At 41.8% G+C, this 18,262-nt stretch overlaps 1 protein-coding gene across 1 annotated transcript in view; it reads left to right on the forward strand.

The window, feature by feature from the left end:
* The window catches only part of LOC125892140 (poly(rC)-binding protein 4-like), a 56,811-nt gene extending 39,360 nt beyond the window's left edge, over nt 1-17,451 (forward strand). Inside the window, exons 9-14 of the mRNA XM_049581932.1 lie at nt 2,507-2,578; nt 5,923-5,964; nt 6,057-6,132; nt 6,632-6,681; nt 12,256-12,425; nt 16,568-17,451. Of these exons, the coding sequence (XP_049437889.1) occupies nt 2,507-2,578; nt 5,923-5,964; nt 6,057-6,132; nt 6,632-6,681; nt 12,256-12,425; nt 16,568-16,913 (756 nt within the window). The 3' untranslated portion in view covers nt 16,914-17,451. The remainder of the gene's footprint in view (nt 1-2,506; nt 2,579-5,922; nt 5,965-6,056; nt 6,133-6,631; nt 6,682-12,255; nt 12,426-16,567) is intronic.
* The last annotated feature ends 811 nt before the right edge of the window (nt 17,452-18,262 follow it).

The following is an 18,262-nucleotide window of genomic DNA, read 5'->3' on the forward strand; positions in this document are numbered from 1 at the left end:
ATGCTAACATGCTAATTACTCTGCACTAAACATGAAGCACAGCTGAGGATGATGGCGACTCGAGGTCATTAAGTCCACAAAATGACCATTTGTAAATCAGTCAGTCTTGTTGTGTAACCTTGAATTACTGAGGAAAACTTTTTCTTACATGCCTTCAATATTGATTTATTGACTGATTGGGGACATGCAACAACATCAAAACTATATCAAAACATCTGTTTACAAACTCTTACACAACTCCTGCAGTTTGATCCAAGTCTCATTCATCCAGCTGTATGCTCAGTACTTCCTAAACACATGCATTTTCCTTAAAACCTTAATATTTAAAACTGAAGTGAAAGTGAGACTCAGCTATGCGGTCTTTAAAGCCAGACTCCAACACTAAGGTTTTTGGGAAAATGCATCTGTTACTGAGTACTGAGCAGACGACTGGATAAATGAGACTTGGATTATACTGCACGAGTTGTGTGAGAGTAAACAGATGTAAACAGATGGTCCCCAATCAATCAATCAATGAATCAATATGATTTCTGTTTTCTGTTGAGGCATGTGAGAAAAACACTTCACAAATTCAAGATAACATGGCATGTCTGACTGCTTTACAAATGGTCATGTTGTAGGTGAAGTATTTCTTCAATGGGATCTGCTTTGGAAACTCCCCACGTACCTTCTCAACAGCTGAACTGGGGGCCATGTCCGACAATTTCTGTAACCTTCAGAAACTGACAATCCAACAATCACACCCACTTCACACATGTGAGAAAGTAGGCAGGGTTTAAAATCCTCTCTCTAGCTCACTTTTTTATTAGCTGCGACCGTCAGCTCATTCTGTCCATCGGTTGGTCCATAAAAAATTTCCCACCCTTTGGCGGCCACGATTTTTGCCTTAGGAGGCTGTAATTTGGCATGGAGGTCAAGTGTGTGTGTGTGTGTGTGTGTGTGTGTGTTCATGCCAGTGGACCTTTTCCAAAGCAGACATTTTGACTTGTCATAGCAGGAAAAGCACGGGTGAAGTGATAACATTAGCAGTGGCTCAGTTTCATTAAGTGTTCCGGTATGCTGTTCTGCACAGTACCAGGCCCTCCTGGTATGCAATGCAGCTTCCTGCGAAAAAGGCACCGAACTTCCACATGGATAAAAAGACTTGCCCAAGATTTTGTGGAAATATTGGTCATGAGCCAAAGGACCGCTGATTAACTCAACTGGCAAAAAGGGGCAGTGTATACTGTAGATACATGCACATACGTTGTTGCAAATCTGCCCTTGTTTAATTTCTTTTCTAGCATGATCCAGCGCTTTGCCTGCCATTTTGCAGGTATTTGGTTATAAATCTCCCAATGATGGTGCTGGAAGAAAAGTTAATTGAAGTTAAAACAATTCATCCATACAGATCTGAACTAAATTTAATAGCAGTCTCAATAGTTGTCGAGACATTTCTCTCAAAACTACAAATGTGGACCTCATGCTGGCATGACACAAGATAAGGGAAAACTTTGACCTGCTGATGGCACTAAGTGAAAAGTCAGGAGATCATTTAAGTCATTAAGATTCATCCTCCAAGCACCATGACTACCTGCAAATTTGTGATGGTATTTTAGCATGGACCAAAGTGACGGACTGACTGACAGACTGACATTAGAGCTACATTGCCAGCAGGGCTAAAAAGTTTGAGATCCACGAGATTAGAATTTGTGGCTGACACCTTCACCTTCCCACCTTACATGAAACTACAACTGGTCACTGGAGAATGTTCGGAGGAGGTATTACCACTGATCCGATCTTTCACTGAAGTTCTTGGCTCACTCTTGTGGAGAAACAAGACTCATGTAGGTGCTCCCTGGTGGGGGATTGGGTGTGTGTGTGTGAGGGAGGGGTTGAGTGTTTGAGAAGGGACAGATATCCACCCTCCCATGGAGCAAGTCACAAGATTAGCCAGCGAGACTGGAGGCCTGCCGTCTCCTCCGGCTGCAGCAGCAGTCAGATATTCTGCATAGCTGTCAGCAGTTCTGACAGTGTTTGTGCTGCCTCAGACTCTGGTCAATTTATGGAATGGCTTTGTGTTTTTGATATTGCCCATAATAAGCTATCAAATTAAACCCGGGGCGAGGTCCTGGTCACTGGGAGATGGCTTTAATGAAGGCAGCGCAGTGATAAGGGATGTTTGTGTAATTTGTCAGAGGAGAAAATGAAGTGGAATGGGAAAGGGTCTGCAGATGAGTCATGGCCTATAAGCCTGTTAGGTGTGTTAAAGTGTCAGAAATGCAGCCTCGAGAGCCCATCTCAGAGCAAATTTGATCTGTGGCGAAAGAGCAGGGGGAAAAAATGAAACTGGAAGTTTTTATTCATTATTTTTTACATAACATTTACCATGGAGGGTTTCAGCTGGTGAGAACACATTTACTCTCACTAATCATCGCTTCCATTGCAAAAATAATGACTGTTTGGACTGTATAAACATCAAGATATTTCAGTAATGAGCCATGTACTTTCCTTTTGTGCATTGTAGGTGTTTGAGGCATCAGAATTTGCACCCCACCCTCTGTACTCTGTCACCCAGGGTGGCCTGGACCTCCAGCAGGTAACTGGACATTCATTAATGTAAAAAAACATATCCAGAAATCAACTCACATTTTTTTAAACGTTGGTCCTAAACTTTACTATGGAGTGCAGGAGGAATGAGTGTCAGGGCTGTGAGGACCTGAGGGTTGTGTGGTATGTCCAAATTTACACAGTCCATCATCTGGCACAAGGCATTAAAAACAACAGCTGAGCGTAAGCTGCAGCTATTGTTCTACCCCGTCACAAGAGCTATAACCCCTCATGAAACATGATGCCATCACACACCACCACCACCACAGTCTTCTTTTTTAGTCCTGCCTAGCTCTGCACCAGAAACATTTCGGCTTTAGGAATATTCCTCCCATGACGGCGATAGCAGATACTGTCATAATAACAGCAGCCTCTGACAAATCAGCTCGTCGCTGAAGGGAAAAAATAATAATTGTGGGTAATGAAATATAAAGACATCACAGTTTAGATCACTCATGCTGTAAATTGCAAGATTATTGCTAATAATTTTTGGTGTTCTGTGCTTTCCTGTATAAACACACCTCTAATGTACTGATGCACTGTAAAGGCCGAGCTCCCCTCTCCAGTTTATGACCATATAGGATGCACTGGTAATAGTAGCCAGACAGCTGGCGTCAGGCAGAATTGAGTTAAAATAGACAGATGGATGGATGGATAGATAGAAATGAAGTTAAAGTGAGTATCGATGGGTGGAGTGAGAGGAGGGCAAGGGGGTTAACATGCAGTATGTGAGTCTGCATTATTTAAGATAATGTGGGGATAAGACAAAAAATGACGTAGCCAGCAGGCAAGACTGCACAAATACTAAACATGCTTTTAGCAAATTCTTTAAAAAGGGTCAGGCCATCAAAATAACAGAAAAAAAGAAAACATTTTTTTAAGAACCTCTAGTGATATCTAGCCATGCAGACAGTTTTAGCTTTGTTTGCTGTGGTTTTGAGGTACTGGAGCTTTTAGGCATTTGTTACAGCCCCAGTGCAAAAATGTGCTGCTCACAGGATTGAAAAGTGGCCTCTGTGACACATGTTGCATCTCTTATCCCTTGGAAAATACAGAGTCAGGCGCTGACTCTTGTGCCAACTTTTTATGGGGCAGGCAGGCAGGTAAGCGCCTGATGTTGCTCAGCGACCATAACCAGCCCTGTATCGTAGCCTACTTACCAGAAATCAAGAGTTCGGAGCTGATGTTCTTCCAGGTGTTATTTTTTAAGTGTGTTTTAAAATATTGCGGGACAGAGAGCAAAGCTCTGGGTAGACCTGCTACGAGCCATCCGGTCCCAGTATGACCAAAATGAGAGCTGCGTCAGCATACTCAGCATAAAGCCAAACACACTCTTGGTGGGTGTTGGCCTCCGCCAGGGTTGCCTCTTGTCACCGATCCTGTTTGTGATATTCATGGACAGGATCTCGAGGCGCAGCCGGGAGGAGGAAAGGGTCCGATCTGGGGCAGATGATGTGGTTCTGTTGGCGTCATCTCATCGTGACCTCCAGCATGCACTGGGGTGGTTTGCAGCTGAGCGTGAAGCAGTCAGGATGAGAGTCACCACCTCTAAATCTGAGGCTATGGTTCTCTGCCGGAAACCGGGGGTCGCCCCCTCTAGGTTGGGAGAGAGTTACTGCCTCAAGCAGGGGAGTTCAAGTATCTTGGGGTCTTGTTCACAAGTGAGGGTAGAATGGATCGTGAGATGGTTCAGCAGCTTGGTGCCGCCCTTTGATGCAGGCACTGTGCTAGACCATCGTGGTGAAGAGAGAGTTGAGCCAGAAGGGAAAGCTTTCAATTTACTGGTCCATCTATGTCCCAACCCTCACCTATGGTCATGAGCTCTGGGTGGTGACCGCAAGAATGAGCTCACATACAGGCAGCCGAAATGAGTTTCCTCAGAAGGGTGTCTAGGTTCAGCCTTAGGGATAGGGTAAAGAGCTCAGACATCCAGAGGGAGCTTGGAGTTGAGCCGCTGCTCATTCACATCGAAAGGGGTCAGTGGAGGTGGTTTGGGCATCTGATCAGGATGCCTCCTGGGCGCCTCATCTGGCCTGGGAACACCTCGGGGTCCCCCAGGAGGAGCTGGAAAGTGTTGCTGGGGAGAGGGACGTCTGGAGATGTCACTTGAGTCAGCGTTGGTTGGGGCTGAAAACTACAAATTTGAAGGACAAAAATTTGGGGTTATTGAGTTACAAAGAAGTAAGGTTACTAGTTATCTGAGACATCTCTGCTTGAGGGTAGTGGCTTGTAGCTACATTAGCTATGACTAACATAACACACCCTCATGTCTTACTGAATTGTCGGTGGCCAAGTTGCATCTTGGGCATTGTAGGCGCCAAGTTTTGAATGGGATATAAAAGATATCTCTTGGTCTGCTTTGCCGAATTTTATGCTTCAAAAAAAATTACAAAGTTATAGAACGGGCATGTCCCACTGGGAGGTGGCCCCGGGGTAGACCCAGAACACGCTGGAGGGATTACATATCTCATCTGGCCTGGGAACACCTTGGGGTCCCCCAGGAGGAGCTAGAAAGCGTTGCTGGGGAGAGGGACATCTGGGGTGCTTTGCTTGGCCTTCTGCCTCCACAACCTGACCCCAGATAAACTTACCTGAAACTTCTGTGTAAATGTCAGGAAATTTAGACGCTAGGAACATCACTACTTATATTAGGTGTAATATCAATGCTCAGTTTATGTACCTTTATCAAATGTGCAAGCCCAGTTTGTGACAAAGAGAAGGGTTACCGCTTCAAAACTTTTCTACATAATGGGTTTGATACACCACAAGATGGGGTTTTTTTTAAGGGATGAATTGGTTGATTTGCAATTATTTTAATTATCTTTAAAATTAAAGTAGGGTGACCACAAATGATGGGGAAGTAAAACTGATTTATCAGGACAGTCCACCAAAAATCTTCACAGCAGCTACTTAATAGTCCGTATAACTGTTGACACTGAGGTCTGTGGATTATTCAGAGTAACAAGGACATTGTGTTTAAAAAAAAAGGGATTTTCCTGTTGAATCTTTCATTATCTGTAATGCTGTGAAAATTACAAGCAAAACTCAGTTCGCTTCCTGTGCATTGGGGTGGATGCTGCAAATTCAGAGATGTCAAAGCCTGGACTAATAAAACCAAAACTGTGGTGCCTGTTCTGGGAACGAGACCACTAGAGTAAATCGAAAAGTATGTTAAGTTCAGAGCTGAACTACAAACGCTCGTTTCTCTTACTCTGAAAAACAAAAGAGGCATGTATTGACAGTGAGGCACTTCCATTAAGAGGCTGCAGATTTATTGCCTGTGTGTGATGTTTTATTGCTGTAATTTACCTAATGCAGGACGCTCTCTTTCAGGCCTACACTTTGCAAAACCAATATGGCATTCCACACTCAGAGGTAGAGTATGAGCATCTGTGGAAATATTATGATTTAATATAACATGAGTTCTTTATGGTTCAGTGCATCAGGTTCTGCTTTCTGTTTTACAGATGGCCAAGCTCCATCAGCTGTCAATGCAGCAAGGCCTGAGTCCAATTGCCCAGCCTGCTCAGACTATCATACCTGGTATGTAAAACAGTAATACTAGTATTTGCCCTGAATTATATTCCACTGCTATGACAGTCAAACAAGTGGGAAAATAAGCAGCTTGCAGAGTTTCGTCTCTGTTTCTCCAGCTCTAATTTGTCGCAGATTTTCCACCTGCCTTTAGAAGTAAGAAATAAAGGCTTGCTGTCATTAGCCGTGCTGATAATGTGCTTGTGTCAGTGAGGAAGGAGGAGATGAGGCTTTATAGCTCTCTCATAGAAACTATTATGTGAAATGATACGTTCCGCAGAGTCAGAGAACTGGGAGAAGGAAAAGAATGAGTGTCGTGTTAAACATCGGTCCATTAAAATGGAAATTAACTGCTTTAACATATCAAGCAGTTCCTAGCTCAATGGGTTTTTCCAGCATATCAGTGCCGGGTTTGTGTGGCTTCACTTGTGCTAAAGGAGTTGAATGAATATTCAAATGTCTGTTATGTCAATTTTATTCAGTCGATTCCCGTGTTTTCTCTTGCCAGGGATGGACTCCAACTCTCAGACATCTCAGGAGCTGCTTATTCCCAATGATGTAAGCAGAAGCAACTTTTTTATTCTTCATGTTTTTCGTATTTTCCCATCTGAACGACGAGGAAAAAAAACAACAACAGGAAATCAGCGCTCATCTCACATGTACACAGCGCAGGAGCAGGTGACTTTGAATGCAGTAGCTGCAACTGCAAAGGCTTGTGGTGTAACTTCAAAAGAGACGAGAGACATGTTGGCAACTTACTAATTATCCTCATTATTCTAACCTCAGACTAACCCAAGGTTAAAGGGATTCTGAGCTGATATGGATCCTTTTCGCATTATTGTCTGGGCTGCAGTTGCAGTGTCTTAGAGTGACTCCCATGAGTGCTCAGTAAATCCTCTCATGTTCCCTGACCTACTTAGAAGCTGTCTGCTGTCAAAACAGCCAATAAGAAAACAGACAAAGATCCTTTCCCTCCTCACTTAGCCTCCGCCAGGGTTTGATAAAACGTCTCTCCAATCTGAGAGGAGAAATCACGATGCATAGATACACTTCAAAAATAAAGTCAGACTGCATTTCCCTTCAGACGATCACTGCGTATTTGGTTTGGACGGAGAGCATCTCGCTTTTAATTGTACTAATTTGCTTCCTATTGAATTTGATTTAGAAAAATGACAGACAGAAAGCTCTCATTTAAAGTCAAATTTATGATGAAGTCATTAATGATTCATGATTTAATTTGCAGATATTTCATCCAGAATACAAACAGAACAACAATGACTGTAAGAACGAAATGTTCATAATGTTAAATGATGAGCCTGGCATTTATTTTCTGTATTTTTCTCACTGTCAGCAAATACGGTAAAAAGACCAAAACACTCAATATGTCAAGTCTGATGGTTGTCAAATCTTTTATCAATAACGTACCCCCTTTGAAGTATTTTTTCAGTCCAGTACACCCCGACCAGCACAAAACATTTATGGTAGAAAAACAGTGAACAAACATCAGTACGACTGTATCAAGCCCCCAGGAACAGTGCCAGGCTTTGAAGCCAATTGGACGTAGTGGCCAAACTCTGGAATTACAACTTGCAGGTCCGTGATGTGATGCCATTGGGCAGATTTACATTAGTCAACTAGCTGCCCGCATATTTACGATATTAATGTAATTATTGAATGATATATTTTGGGCGGGGCAACACAATGGTTTGAGTTGAAGGTGTGAGAAAGAATAGTATCAGTAACATTGTTAACACTGTGCTACATTACAGAGAAATACAAAACCGTACTAATGAACCTTCATTAATATAGGCCTATATTTTATCTTCAAGTGCACGTCACACACTGAGCGAGCCGCCTGTTAATGACGCTGTGGGCAAAGCAGAATGATTGTGCTAAGTGGCTAATGGGCATGTAGCTACTTCCATGTTTCAGATGATACGTCATGTTTGTAGTTGACCAATGAAGATGAGTTTACATATCACCTTGGGTTCGTCCTTCACCTTCTCAAAATGGTCCCACACTTTGGATTTCCTGCCCGACATGTTATTAACCAGCCTGTGGAATAACTGCAGGTACCAGCCCTGTGCACATGCTGTATCTTTAAATGCCTGGAAAACCTAAACCCCTATCCAGTTCTCTTTATACATTCATGGATTCTGTTCGTTGAGGCAGTTGACAGTTTAGAGCAGATAATGATTGCCTCGAAAATAAAGTAAATGTGGTTCGTCAACCTTACATTTACATTTTTACTGAACTTATTATAGTGCAATTATTTTAGGAATAATGCAAAAAATAAAATAAAATAAAATAAAACTCTCGGGGTACCCTAACCCCCAAAACAGTGTTAGTCCAATTTATAATGACTTCCTGAAACTCATTACTTCCTAATGAAGATGTAAAATGTTGAAATCTGGTCACAAATACATAGTTTCTTTTTTAAAAGCCAAAGAAAGATCCTGAAACAGCTGAGCACTGTTAATCTGTACCCAAACAGGAGTAAATGAGTGCATTTGCAGGAAACCTTTTCCCACTGCAGGTTTCTACTCGCCTGTGAGTATTTACAGCAGCAGGATGGTGTACGTGGGACTGACTCAAAATAAACTACAGTGAAGGAACATGTCAGCCTGTGCAACACTGTGGCTCACTGCTGTGTTTCAATAGTTGTTTGGTATTTTCGTCGGTCTTTTCATAGGATTTGTTTGTTTGTTTGTTTGCAATAGAGTCCGCCAGGAATGGGCCCTAAAACACGGAAATGAGTTTGGTTCATTTGTCTTAAAGTCAATGGGTGTTTTGAATGGGTTTCTGGTTAGATGCCTGGAATAAGTTATGTGGTTAACACAAGCTTTAGAGACTTTCACATTTTGTTCTACGACATAAAATACATCAGTAAATACCCCCCTTGTGAACTTTGAGGCTTCTATATGTCTTAAAAAAGCTGAAAAGCTGACTAAATGAGACTACAGATCATCATCACGCAAAGTCGGGCTGAACACGGCTTTACAGTTGTGTTATGGTGGGGATGATTAGCCAATCAGCGCCACTCTGATGTAAAGCTGTACGCCGGTGGGTAACTGGTGAGGACAGCAACAATGGCGACCGCTACAGATCCTACAGACCACATTGACGATGCTATCGAGGTATTTCGCCACTACTCGCGTTAATGGAGGACCAAATTAAGGAAGCTGCTAAACTGGATTGAACGGCGATGCAGCTGGGCGTGCACGACGACGGAGACATTTTAAACGGGCAATGCTCGCTTGTTTTCGGCACCCCCGAGGCATGGATACTAATGACGTCAGATTCTGGGTGAGTCGTTGATCTCTACTGATTGGTTAGGGAAAAAATCAAATTCCCTCCCCCTTGTAAATCGCCTTCAATGGAAGCCATGTCAGACTGAAGGTTCTGGGAGCTTCAGTCTGACACTCAGGCTACGTTTATTGCCTAATATTAGCTTTTTACTTCTGGCGAGTGCATTAAGGCTTCAATGATCATATAAGTAGTGGTCATTTGTGACAGTTATCTTGCTGAAAAATATATGTAAGTATCATAAACATTTGTTTGCCACACATTTTATTTTCGGCAATAATCCAATATCCAATGGAAAAATCATGTAGGCTTTTTGACGAGGTAACGTAATCCCTGGTGGATGCTATTAAAAAAATAAAATAAAACCGCCTACAGAAAATTGCTTTTTTTGTTTTGTTTTTTAATTTTGATTTTTATTGGCAACCACAGGATTTACAAAAGATAATTACAAATGCTTCACGCCTGTTTTGATAATTAAATCACAACAAAATCAGGTGCTTAAAGGGGAGAAGAAAATAAACCACTGAAATAAATAAATTAAAACAAAAGAAAACATTAAGGTTCAAATCATTTACTAATAGATTCCTCATCAAGACAGCCACCTCTTTAATCTGAGGGAAATTTGACATTTGTTTTACTGTCTAATAGTCACACTTTGACCAGTTAGAGCCCAAATAAAGAGAAAATAAATATATTTTAATTATGAGAAATTAAACTTTTACTTACAACTTGTTTTGTTTGTAAACATATGAAAATATAATAAAATTTACAGATTAAAAAGTATCACGTTATTTTGCAGGCATTATTTGTTGGTACCGAACAGAACTACTAAAGTACAGGACAAAATAAGTGGAGGGAATGGCAATTGTTAAGTTAGTCACGTGTGTCTTGTGTAAATATCAGTGTTATTCTTTAAACTAAATTTATCAAAATCCTTGAGTGTCAGCAAAGAAAAAAATCAAACGTGAAATTAATTTTCAGTTTGTTCTCTTTGTCTTATAATAGAGAAAAGAGGAAAAACAAGGTTTGGATTGATTAGGTTTCAGTGCTCTGTACAGCCACTGCCCTTCAACAACATTTCTAAAATGCCTGAAGGCTCTTTTAACCAAGTAAACCCCCACATGGCGAGTGGCACAATGCATCAGAGGAATGAGGGAGTCCAGTGCTATACGTGACAGGGACAGCTGTAAGCTCCAGCCATTGTTCCAGAAGAGAGGACTTATAGCCATGACTGAGCCTCCTCAGCCCTCCGTCCCCCCTCAGGCCGGCCGCACAATCCCGCTCTGTGCTCACACACTGAACACCGAAGGAGACTTCTGCACACACACACACATACACACACACAGATGCATTGAGAAACTGCTTACACCCAGTCAGCAGTATGTACTGCACTTCTGCGCGAGGAAGATTTAGCCGGAAGAAAAATGGCTGCACCCTCACCATCCCATCCCTCTTCCTGTGTCCTTTCAAATGACTGCCTCAGCAGGAACTCAACAATATGTAGGCCACTTATAGTTGAGGACCAGGAGTGTAGTGCAGCATTAATGATATTTGAATGCTCAGGGAAAATAATCACCACAGCAAGCATACCTGCTGTGTCTCCTGTGTCATTTATTTAGCTCTGGCTGCATTTTTTTAAGGGTTGTTCATATAGGAATGCTGCTGTCTGAGGTCATGCATGCCAAAGTGGGTGAGCTGTTGACAGCTGGTGTCTATTGACAGCTGGTGTAAAAGGCCAGAGTCCTGTGGAGATTCTTGGTCTCAGTGGGGGAGACATGTTATCTGTGATTTGAGGACTGTCTGTAGTGGCTATTGTCTCTGGAGTTGCTCTTTAGGCCGGCCGCTCTCACTGAATAAACTGCTGAGCCAATAATAGCCAGGCGGACCGACCAGATCGCTGTGTGACAAATCAGACATTGTGGAACAGGCTGCTTACTTCTCAGGAAAGGAATGTGAAATGCAGGGGACGAGTGCAGCACGAACGCCCTGTTTGTGTGTGTATTTCTACCTACTGTATGCGCCAGCCGCTGTTAAGCTGCCAGCACACACGCATACTACAAGTACTTCATCACTGTCTGTCCCACTCACCATATATCTGGCAGCATAACCCTGTCACTGAGCCCTGACACCCTGCACTTGAGCTGATACGCAGCCCCCGCGCTCTGGCTCTGTTAAATATCTATTGTCACTAATAGGCGGGGGTCCAGGTTGGGTAATGAAAGCAGAACAAAAGTGATAATGCATTTTGGAATGCAATAAAAAAACTCACGTCACTGTCTAATCTACTCACAGCAGAGGGAACGCTCAAGCCGACGGGACTGTATGTTATATATTTGAGTTATTTTCCCATTATGTTTTCCATTAGTGCAGAGATGCATCTAGCTGGCATGTGTTTGGGAAGTGATTTGTTTGGGAAGTCATCACCACTCTAAGGAATCAATAACCTTTTAGCCACTCAGATTAATGAGAGGCAAATGTGCTTTCTCTCGTCTCTTTTACCGGTGCACACACAGTAGCAATTAAGGGAGGCTCCGGGAAAAAAAAAGTGCTTTTGACATGCATGATGGATGACCAATCCACTGAAGACAATGTAATTGCAATATTCAGAGTAGACTGCATTAAGTCAGCCCAACAGCAGCGCACACTTCTTTTTTATTGTAATAGTGTTTTTGCTTTGAGGCTTTTTGTTAGAATCACTTCCATTGGTATTACAACCAGCACTGCGAAAATCAGTCGAATGATTTATTGAAGCCTTTCCTCGTAAACCATGTCTGCTTTTTTTTCCATCAAGCTGACAGATCTGTCTCTGCCTCTGTCCTCCTGCAGCTGATCGGCTCGATCATCGGCCGTCAGGGCACTAAGATCAACGAGATCAGGCAGGTGTCAGGAGCTCAGATCAAGATCGGCAGCCAACTGGACGGGACGAGTGACCGTCATGTCACTATCACAGGAACACCGGTCAGCATCAACTTGGCCCAGTACCTCATTACCTCCTGGTAAGACCCAGTGTACAGCCACCCAATGAGTCACCGCGAGTGCAGGCCTGAGAGAAATGCATTGATTCAAAAAGGGTCAAAGGTCACGCCATAGAGTGATAAGTGATAATGAGGTATGTCCTTATGCTGCTGGTAATTGGCCTCGAGGGAATGAGTAAAAGCCTGGTGGTATTGTGCGACACAGAAGCGTCGTCTTGTTGGAATTCAGTATTTGCAGTGCAGCTCTGGCATCTTTTTCTTAATTATCTTTTCCAATACTTAAAGATCATAATGCGACACAAGGCTTATAGTGAATCACCGTACACGTGACAAAAAATCTGCACATATGAAGTAGTTAATACAAATAAAATTAGTCATAAGAAGAAGAAAAAAAGGCAAAGTACAAATAAAATCCAAAAATTATATATATTTTTTTATGCAAATTAAAATACGACACCAAACTGGTAATTATCAGTCCTTCCTATTAGAGATTCACAAGAGGCAGCGACTGTCATTAATTTTAACTATCCATCAAAATCAGGTTTTGTCTGACTCTTGCAATGATGGACAATAAATCTCGCTTAGAGAAACACTGTAGTAGGAGAGACCCGTCTCCTCATAAACACAGCTGCGGTGATTGTTACAATGATTAATGCAACTGCTTTCTAATAGTTTTGATTAATCATATCCAAAAAGTAGAAACAAAAGAACAATCACACATTAACTCTTGTGTTTTGTTGAAATTGGCTTTTTGTCCTTAAGGCTCATTTACACTCCATTCATGTATGAAAATAGATCCGTCTGTTTCAAGTGTTGTAAACAGTGGAGCAGGTTGTAATAACGTATCTTTAAATGGAGGCAGTGTTGTAGACAGCGGTGGTCTGTGAGGCCATTATATCCTCCTGAGACCCCAAACTTTTGTTTGGTTTGCATTCTTAATTTCTCCTAGCTATTTGGGATCAGTAGGACCTGGTAAGTATAAAAAAAACTAAACACTGTCAAAGATAATAAAGGCTGCTCCTGAAAACAGACCAGGTGACAAAAACAGGACGGGTAAGTCATATATAATCACTTAAATGTCAAATAAACCTACTTAAGTGTTAGTGTCATATTTTAGTCATACACAATATCACAGCCAAACTATTTTAAACTAAGGTACAAGCACTGCAAGATGAACACAACAACTTCCTTCCTGCAAATGTTTCACAATAAAAGCCTTGCTAGAATGGCAAATGGCAAAACTTTACCATCTAAATCACTGCAGGGCCTCTTTATCTTTAAAGGGCAAAGGTTGATGGGAAAACTCCAACACTCAAACGACCAATAGTGTAACTTCATTAAGCAGAAGTGACCATATTTGGGCGAGAGGGTGGATCTGTGGAGAAGCTGAGGACACTATCAGTAGACAGCCTGTCACTCAAAGCGGCCTTACCCTTAATCTTTCATAACTTTAAGCCTTAATAAAATGTAAACAGGGGAGTTATATAAAAATTCTACCATGTACAGTTGTCATGATGGGGGGGATTAGCTATAGACCAGGCTGTAAACATGTTTATTTCTGCTATGAAGTTGGGCATTTTAACATGAGTGTCTATGGGGGTTGACTCTTTTTTTGAGCCAGCCTCAAGTGGCCAATAGAGGAACTGCAGTTTTTGGCACTTCGTTGTTGACTTTATTTTTCAGCCCCACAGATTTGCCTCCTGTAAGAGACAGATTCTAGTGTTTATAGGGCTGGCTTCACTCTGCTAGGGCCCAGCCAAAAAAATGGAAGTTGATGATAATGTAATATGATAGATCCATTGAATATAAGGATCTATTTAGGGTACAAAATAAGGTGCATCAACATGTCAACACATCACACCACTGAGCCCCTATGACAGCACTTTACAGCACGTGCAGATACCTGATCATCAATTAGGCCTATGTAATAAGAAATAAAGGCAAAACTCAGCAATTACACAAAAATGCCATAGTGAATAAAAATAGAGCCATCATTAAGCCACATAAACAATCTGACACTTTGTATAGAGTCACCAGCAGATTAAAACATCACCAGACGCAGAGAAACATGTGTGAAGAATAACTCCACAGCAGCTGCAGCCCCAAACACACATAATACAGCTGAAATACAGTTTCACAGTTTTTGCACAACTTGCAACACACACACACACACACACACACACACACACACACACACACACACACACACATTTAACAAGAGAGAGTTTGTTGTACTCACCTGTCTGAACGCGACTGTTGAACCATGAAGTCCTCCTTAATCTGCTCCAGGTCCAACTTCTCAAAGCCTCATACATCCAGTCCTCTCGGTGTCTCAAAGTCCGCAAACATGAATATCACAAAGTCCTCACACACCTCAGTGAAAATAAAAGGTCCTCAGTAAACACCTGGAGGAAAACTCCATCAGCGTTACAGATCCAGGACGCACCTGTTCACGTGACAACGACTGTGCGTTTGATTTGTATCACTTAGCATTCTGGCTGGGTGGAGCTGTAAACTACCAATTAATGCAGATACATTAACACTTTGAAAGCTGAGCACATTGGCTTGATTTCTTTTAAAAACATGGGAAGAAGGCAATGAGCGACAAGAGGAAGTGACCTAAAGAATTAGCAAGAAGGTAGTGGAACAAAAGAAAAAAAAAGAAAATTAAAAACATGAAAATTAGTATAAAAAAAGAAAAAGTTATAAAACAAACAGACAAGGAAAAGACATGGAAAGAGTGATTAAAAATTATAATAATTCTGTAACTTTTTTTAAAATAATAATAATAAATATAGTTTTTCCTATTTTTTAAATAAATAAATCTTTTTTTTTTCATTATCGTAGGAAGAAGCAATGAAAAAAAATTCACTTAAATCTATAGTGTAAAATCAAAAGCGTGTCCACTGGGCTCTCCTGGTCACAGTACACTCTTCTCGGAGTGTGTTAGTTTTTTTTGTTTTTTTTTTCATTTATCACCATAAACTCTGTCATGTTGCAGTTAAGACAGAGTCAGAGGTACTTTACGTGTTTTATTCATTTTTTTATTTTATGGTTTTTACCTTGCTTTGGTTGCGAAGGTCTTTTGTGCAATGGTCTGGAGATCCCTTAACTCTAAGAACAACACAAGGAGAAAACTATAAATACTAGTGAACATTATTAGGATTTTTTTTTTAAAACTATAAAACATTTTTTAAGTTTAAACTATACACCAGAATCGTGGTGGTGTATTTTAAAAGACTGATTTAGCATTGCACTTCTATAATAATGTGATTTTTTTTGAGAGCATAAAAATTGGTGCAGCAGACCGAGAGATATCATCTTTTATATTCCAGTCAAAACATGGCGCCTGCAATGCCCAGGGTGCAACTTAGCCACCGACAATTCACTAAGACATGAGCATGTGTTATGTTAGTCATAGCTAATGTAGCCACAAGTTGCTACCCTCAAGCAGAGATGTCACAGAGAACTGGCATCCTCACTTTTTTGTAACTCTACACCCCCAAATTTTTTGTCCTTCAAACTCAAAAGACATCACTTGAGGCAATGTATTTATACCTTATACAGTATTTTTCACATATGTTAAACAACAACCGAAGACCAAAGCTGTGTCTCAATTTGGATGCTTCCATTAGTTCACTTCCATGTAGTACACTGTGTATACTATGTGCTTACTTGTGTAGTGCGTGAATTTCAACAGGGTAGCATCAAATCGAGCATGGCTGTTGTGCACTTAAATGTAAATGATAAATGATAACTGCAACCTTTGGCTGCTTTTTTAACTTCTCTTTAATGGAAAATTACAGAGCACTGCTGGCAACATTCTACCCTTGTTGGCACCTACCAAAATATTTTCTGGCTTGATTGCTTGTTCACTGCTGCAGCTTTCTCAGCTGCCATTTTCACTAGTTTAGTGGTCCTTCACCTTCTGCCACATAGCCAAGATGGCAATCATTAAGGATGGGAGGCGTCCAGTGTTCTGCAGGAGGATGATAACTGAGACACAGCACAAGACTTTGATGTGTGAAATCAGTGGAGTTCCCCTTTAAAAGAATGTCCAGGCCCTTCACCCTGTGTTGCAGCAACAACATAATCCTCTAATCTTCATTCTCTGTCCTTTCTATGTCTCCCTGTCCTCCCTCCTCCTATCTCTGCCCTCATAGTTTAGAGACAGCCAAATCCACGGCCCAGGCAGCCACCATGGCAGCTCCGGTCGACCTCAACATGGCCTTCACCCAGCCAGCCTCCCCAGCTGCCTCCCCCGCACCCACCCTGGCCACCATGGGTGCCCTGACCCCGGCTCATATGCTGGGCACCCCATACGGCGCCATGCCCCTCTCCGGCCTGCTGGGGGTGAAGTCCGTCCCCTTTCTGACTCTGTCCAGCCCCGGCCCCACCGTGGCCGTCACTGCAGCGCCCTCCCACACCACCCTGGCCGCCTACACCGCCAAAATCTCCTCAGCCAACTGCATCAAAAAGCCAGAGAGACAGAAGTTTGCTCCGTACTGATGCAGCCTCTGAGTCAGATGAAGGACAGCTGCAGTGCTCTTCCACGAAAACGCCTGATGTAGCCATATCCGCTGGCAGAGATGCACTTGACTTTTATTCTACGATGCACCAACAGAGAAGAGACCAATGGAGATGTGGACAAAGCTATTAAAAGTTATTTACGGTTATAGATAATTTGTGAGTTTCCCCATGAAATGATGGACTGCTTTCATTGTCACCTCATCACTGTTATTGATCACTGAAACAGGGCTGGAACCTCACCTAAGAAACACGTGTTTAAATCAGTTTTCACGCGTGTTTCTCAAGTTAGAGCTCAGCTATAAGTATTTATCCTTCAATAAATTTGTAAATTATACTCAGATGACAAATGCTCTACTGTATGATGCTTTTATACAATGTCTATGTTTGCCTCTTGAAGTTTTTAAGAAAATTTGTAAATGTCTTGGGGTTGGGATCTTTTTTTTTTTTTTTTAATAATCTGTGCTATGGTACTGTACTTTACTGTTCAGTGTTATGTTTTGTTGGATTTTATTTTGAATGTGCAACTTGTTTAATCTTTATTTATTAGTATTGTTTCCTTTATTAAAAGTCTTTGTTTCCTGACATCTCCTAGTTTTTATCTTTTCCTTCTGTATTCGGAGCACACCGGTGCACAAAAAGCTGCCAGTCTGCTCATTTTCTTCCCAGGCGTTCGAACAGTAGACCCAGCACTTGAACCAAATCTGTGTCAAATTAATGTAGCAGCACAGGAACACACATTCTGGAGGAAACAGCACACACAAAGAGATGCGATGCCAGATCCAGGTTATTTTTGTTTTCTTCCAAACAGAAGGCTGGATGGCAGCTTGTCATTCCAGTTGCCAGAATTTATGAGAGATGCTCTTCACATCATCGTGCTCTTGTGCCCCAAACAATAACAGCAGAATGAGACGGTGCAACCCCTGAAGAGGGGGAGAGCTCTGCCTGCATGCCAAGCATTGCACTGACATGCATGTAAGTGTGCGCAAACAAAAACAGACCCAGTGTGGAGAGAGCACATCATTATACTGACTTCACTCACTGTAAGTCCCTTAAGATGCAATACAGTGAGACTTTAAGACAGAGGAGTTTGTGAAGTGAGAAAAAATGAGAGGAGTCACAGTGACGCTGTAAAAAAAAAAAAAGAAGAAGAAATTCAGTATCTGCATCAGCATGCACCACCACAGCATCATCATCCTCTGGAGAGGCAGCTAGGATCCTTTCATCCTAACTCTTCTCCTTTTTTTTTCTGTGACTGCATCATGGATATGCAAGACACGGAGAGTGCACAGTCCTCATTGTTACCAAAGACATTTCAGAGGCAAACAGAC

This window comes from Epinephelus fuscoguttatus, linkage group LG7, assembly GCF_011397635.1.
Source record: "Epinephelus fuscoguttatus linkage group LG7, E.fuscoguttatus.final_Chr_v1".
NCBI classification, from domain to species: domain Eukaryota; kingdom Metazoa; phylum Chordata; class Actinopteri; order Perciformes; family Serranidae; genus Epinephelus; species Epinephelus fuscoguttatus.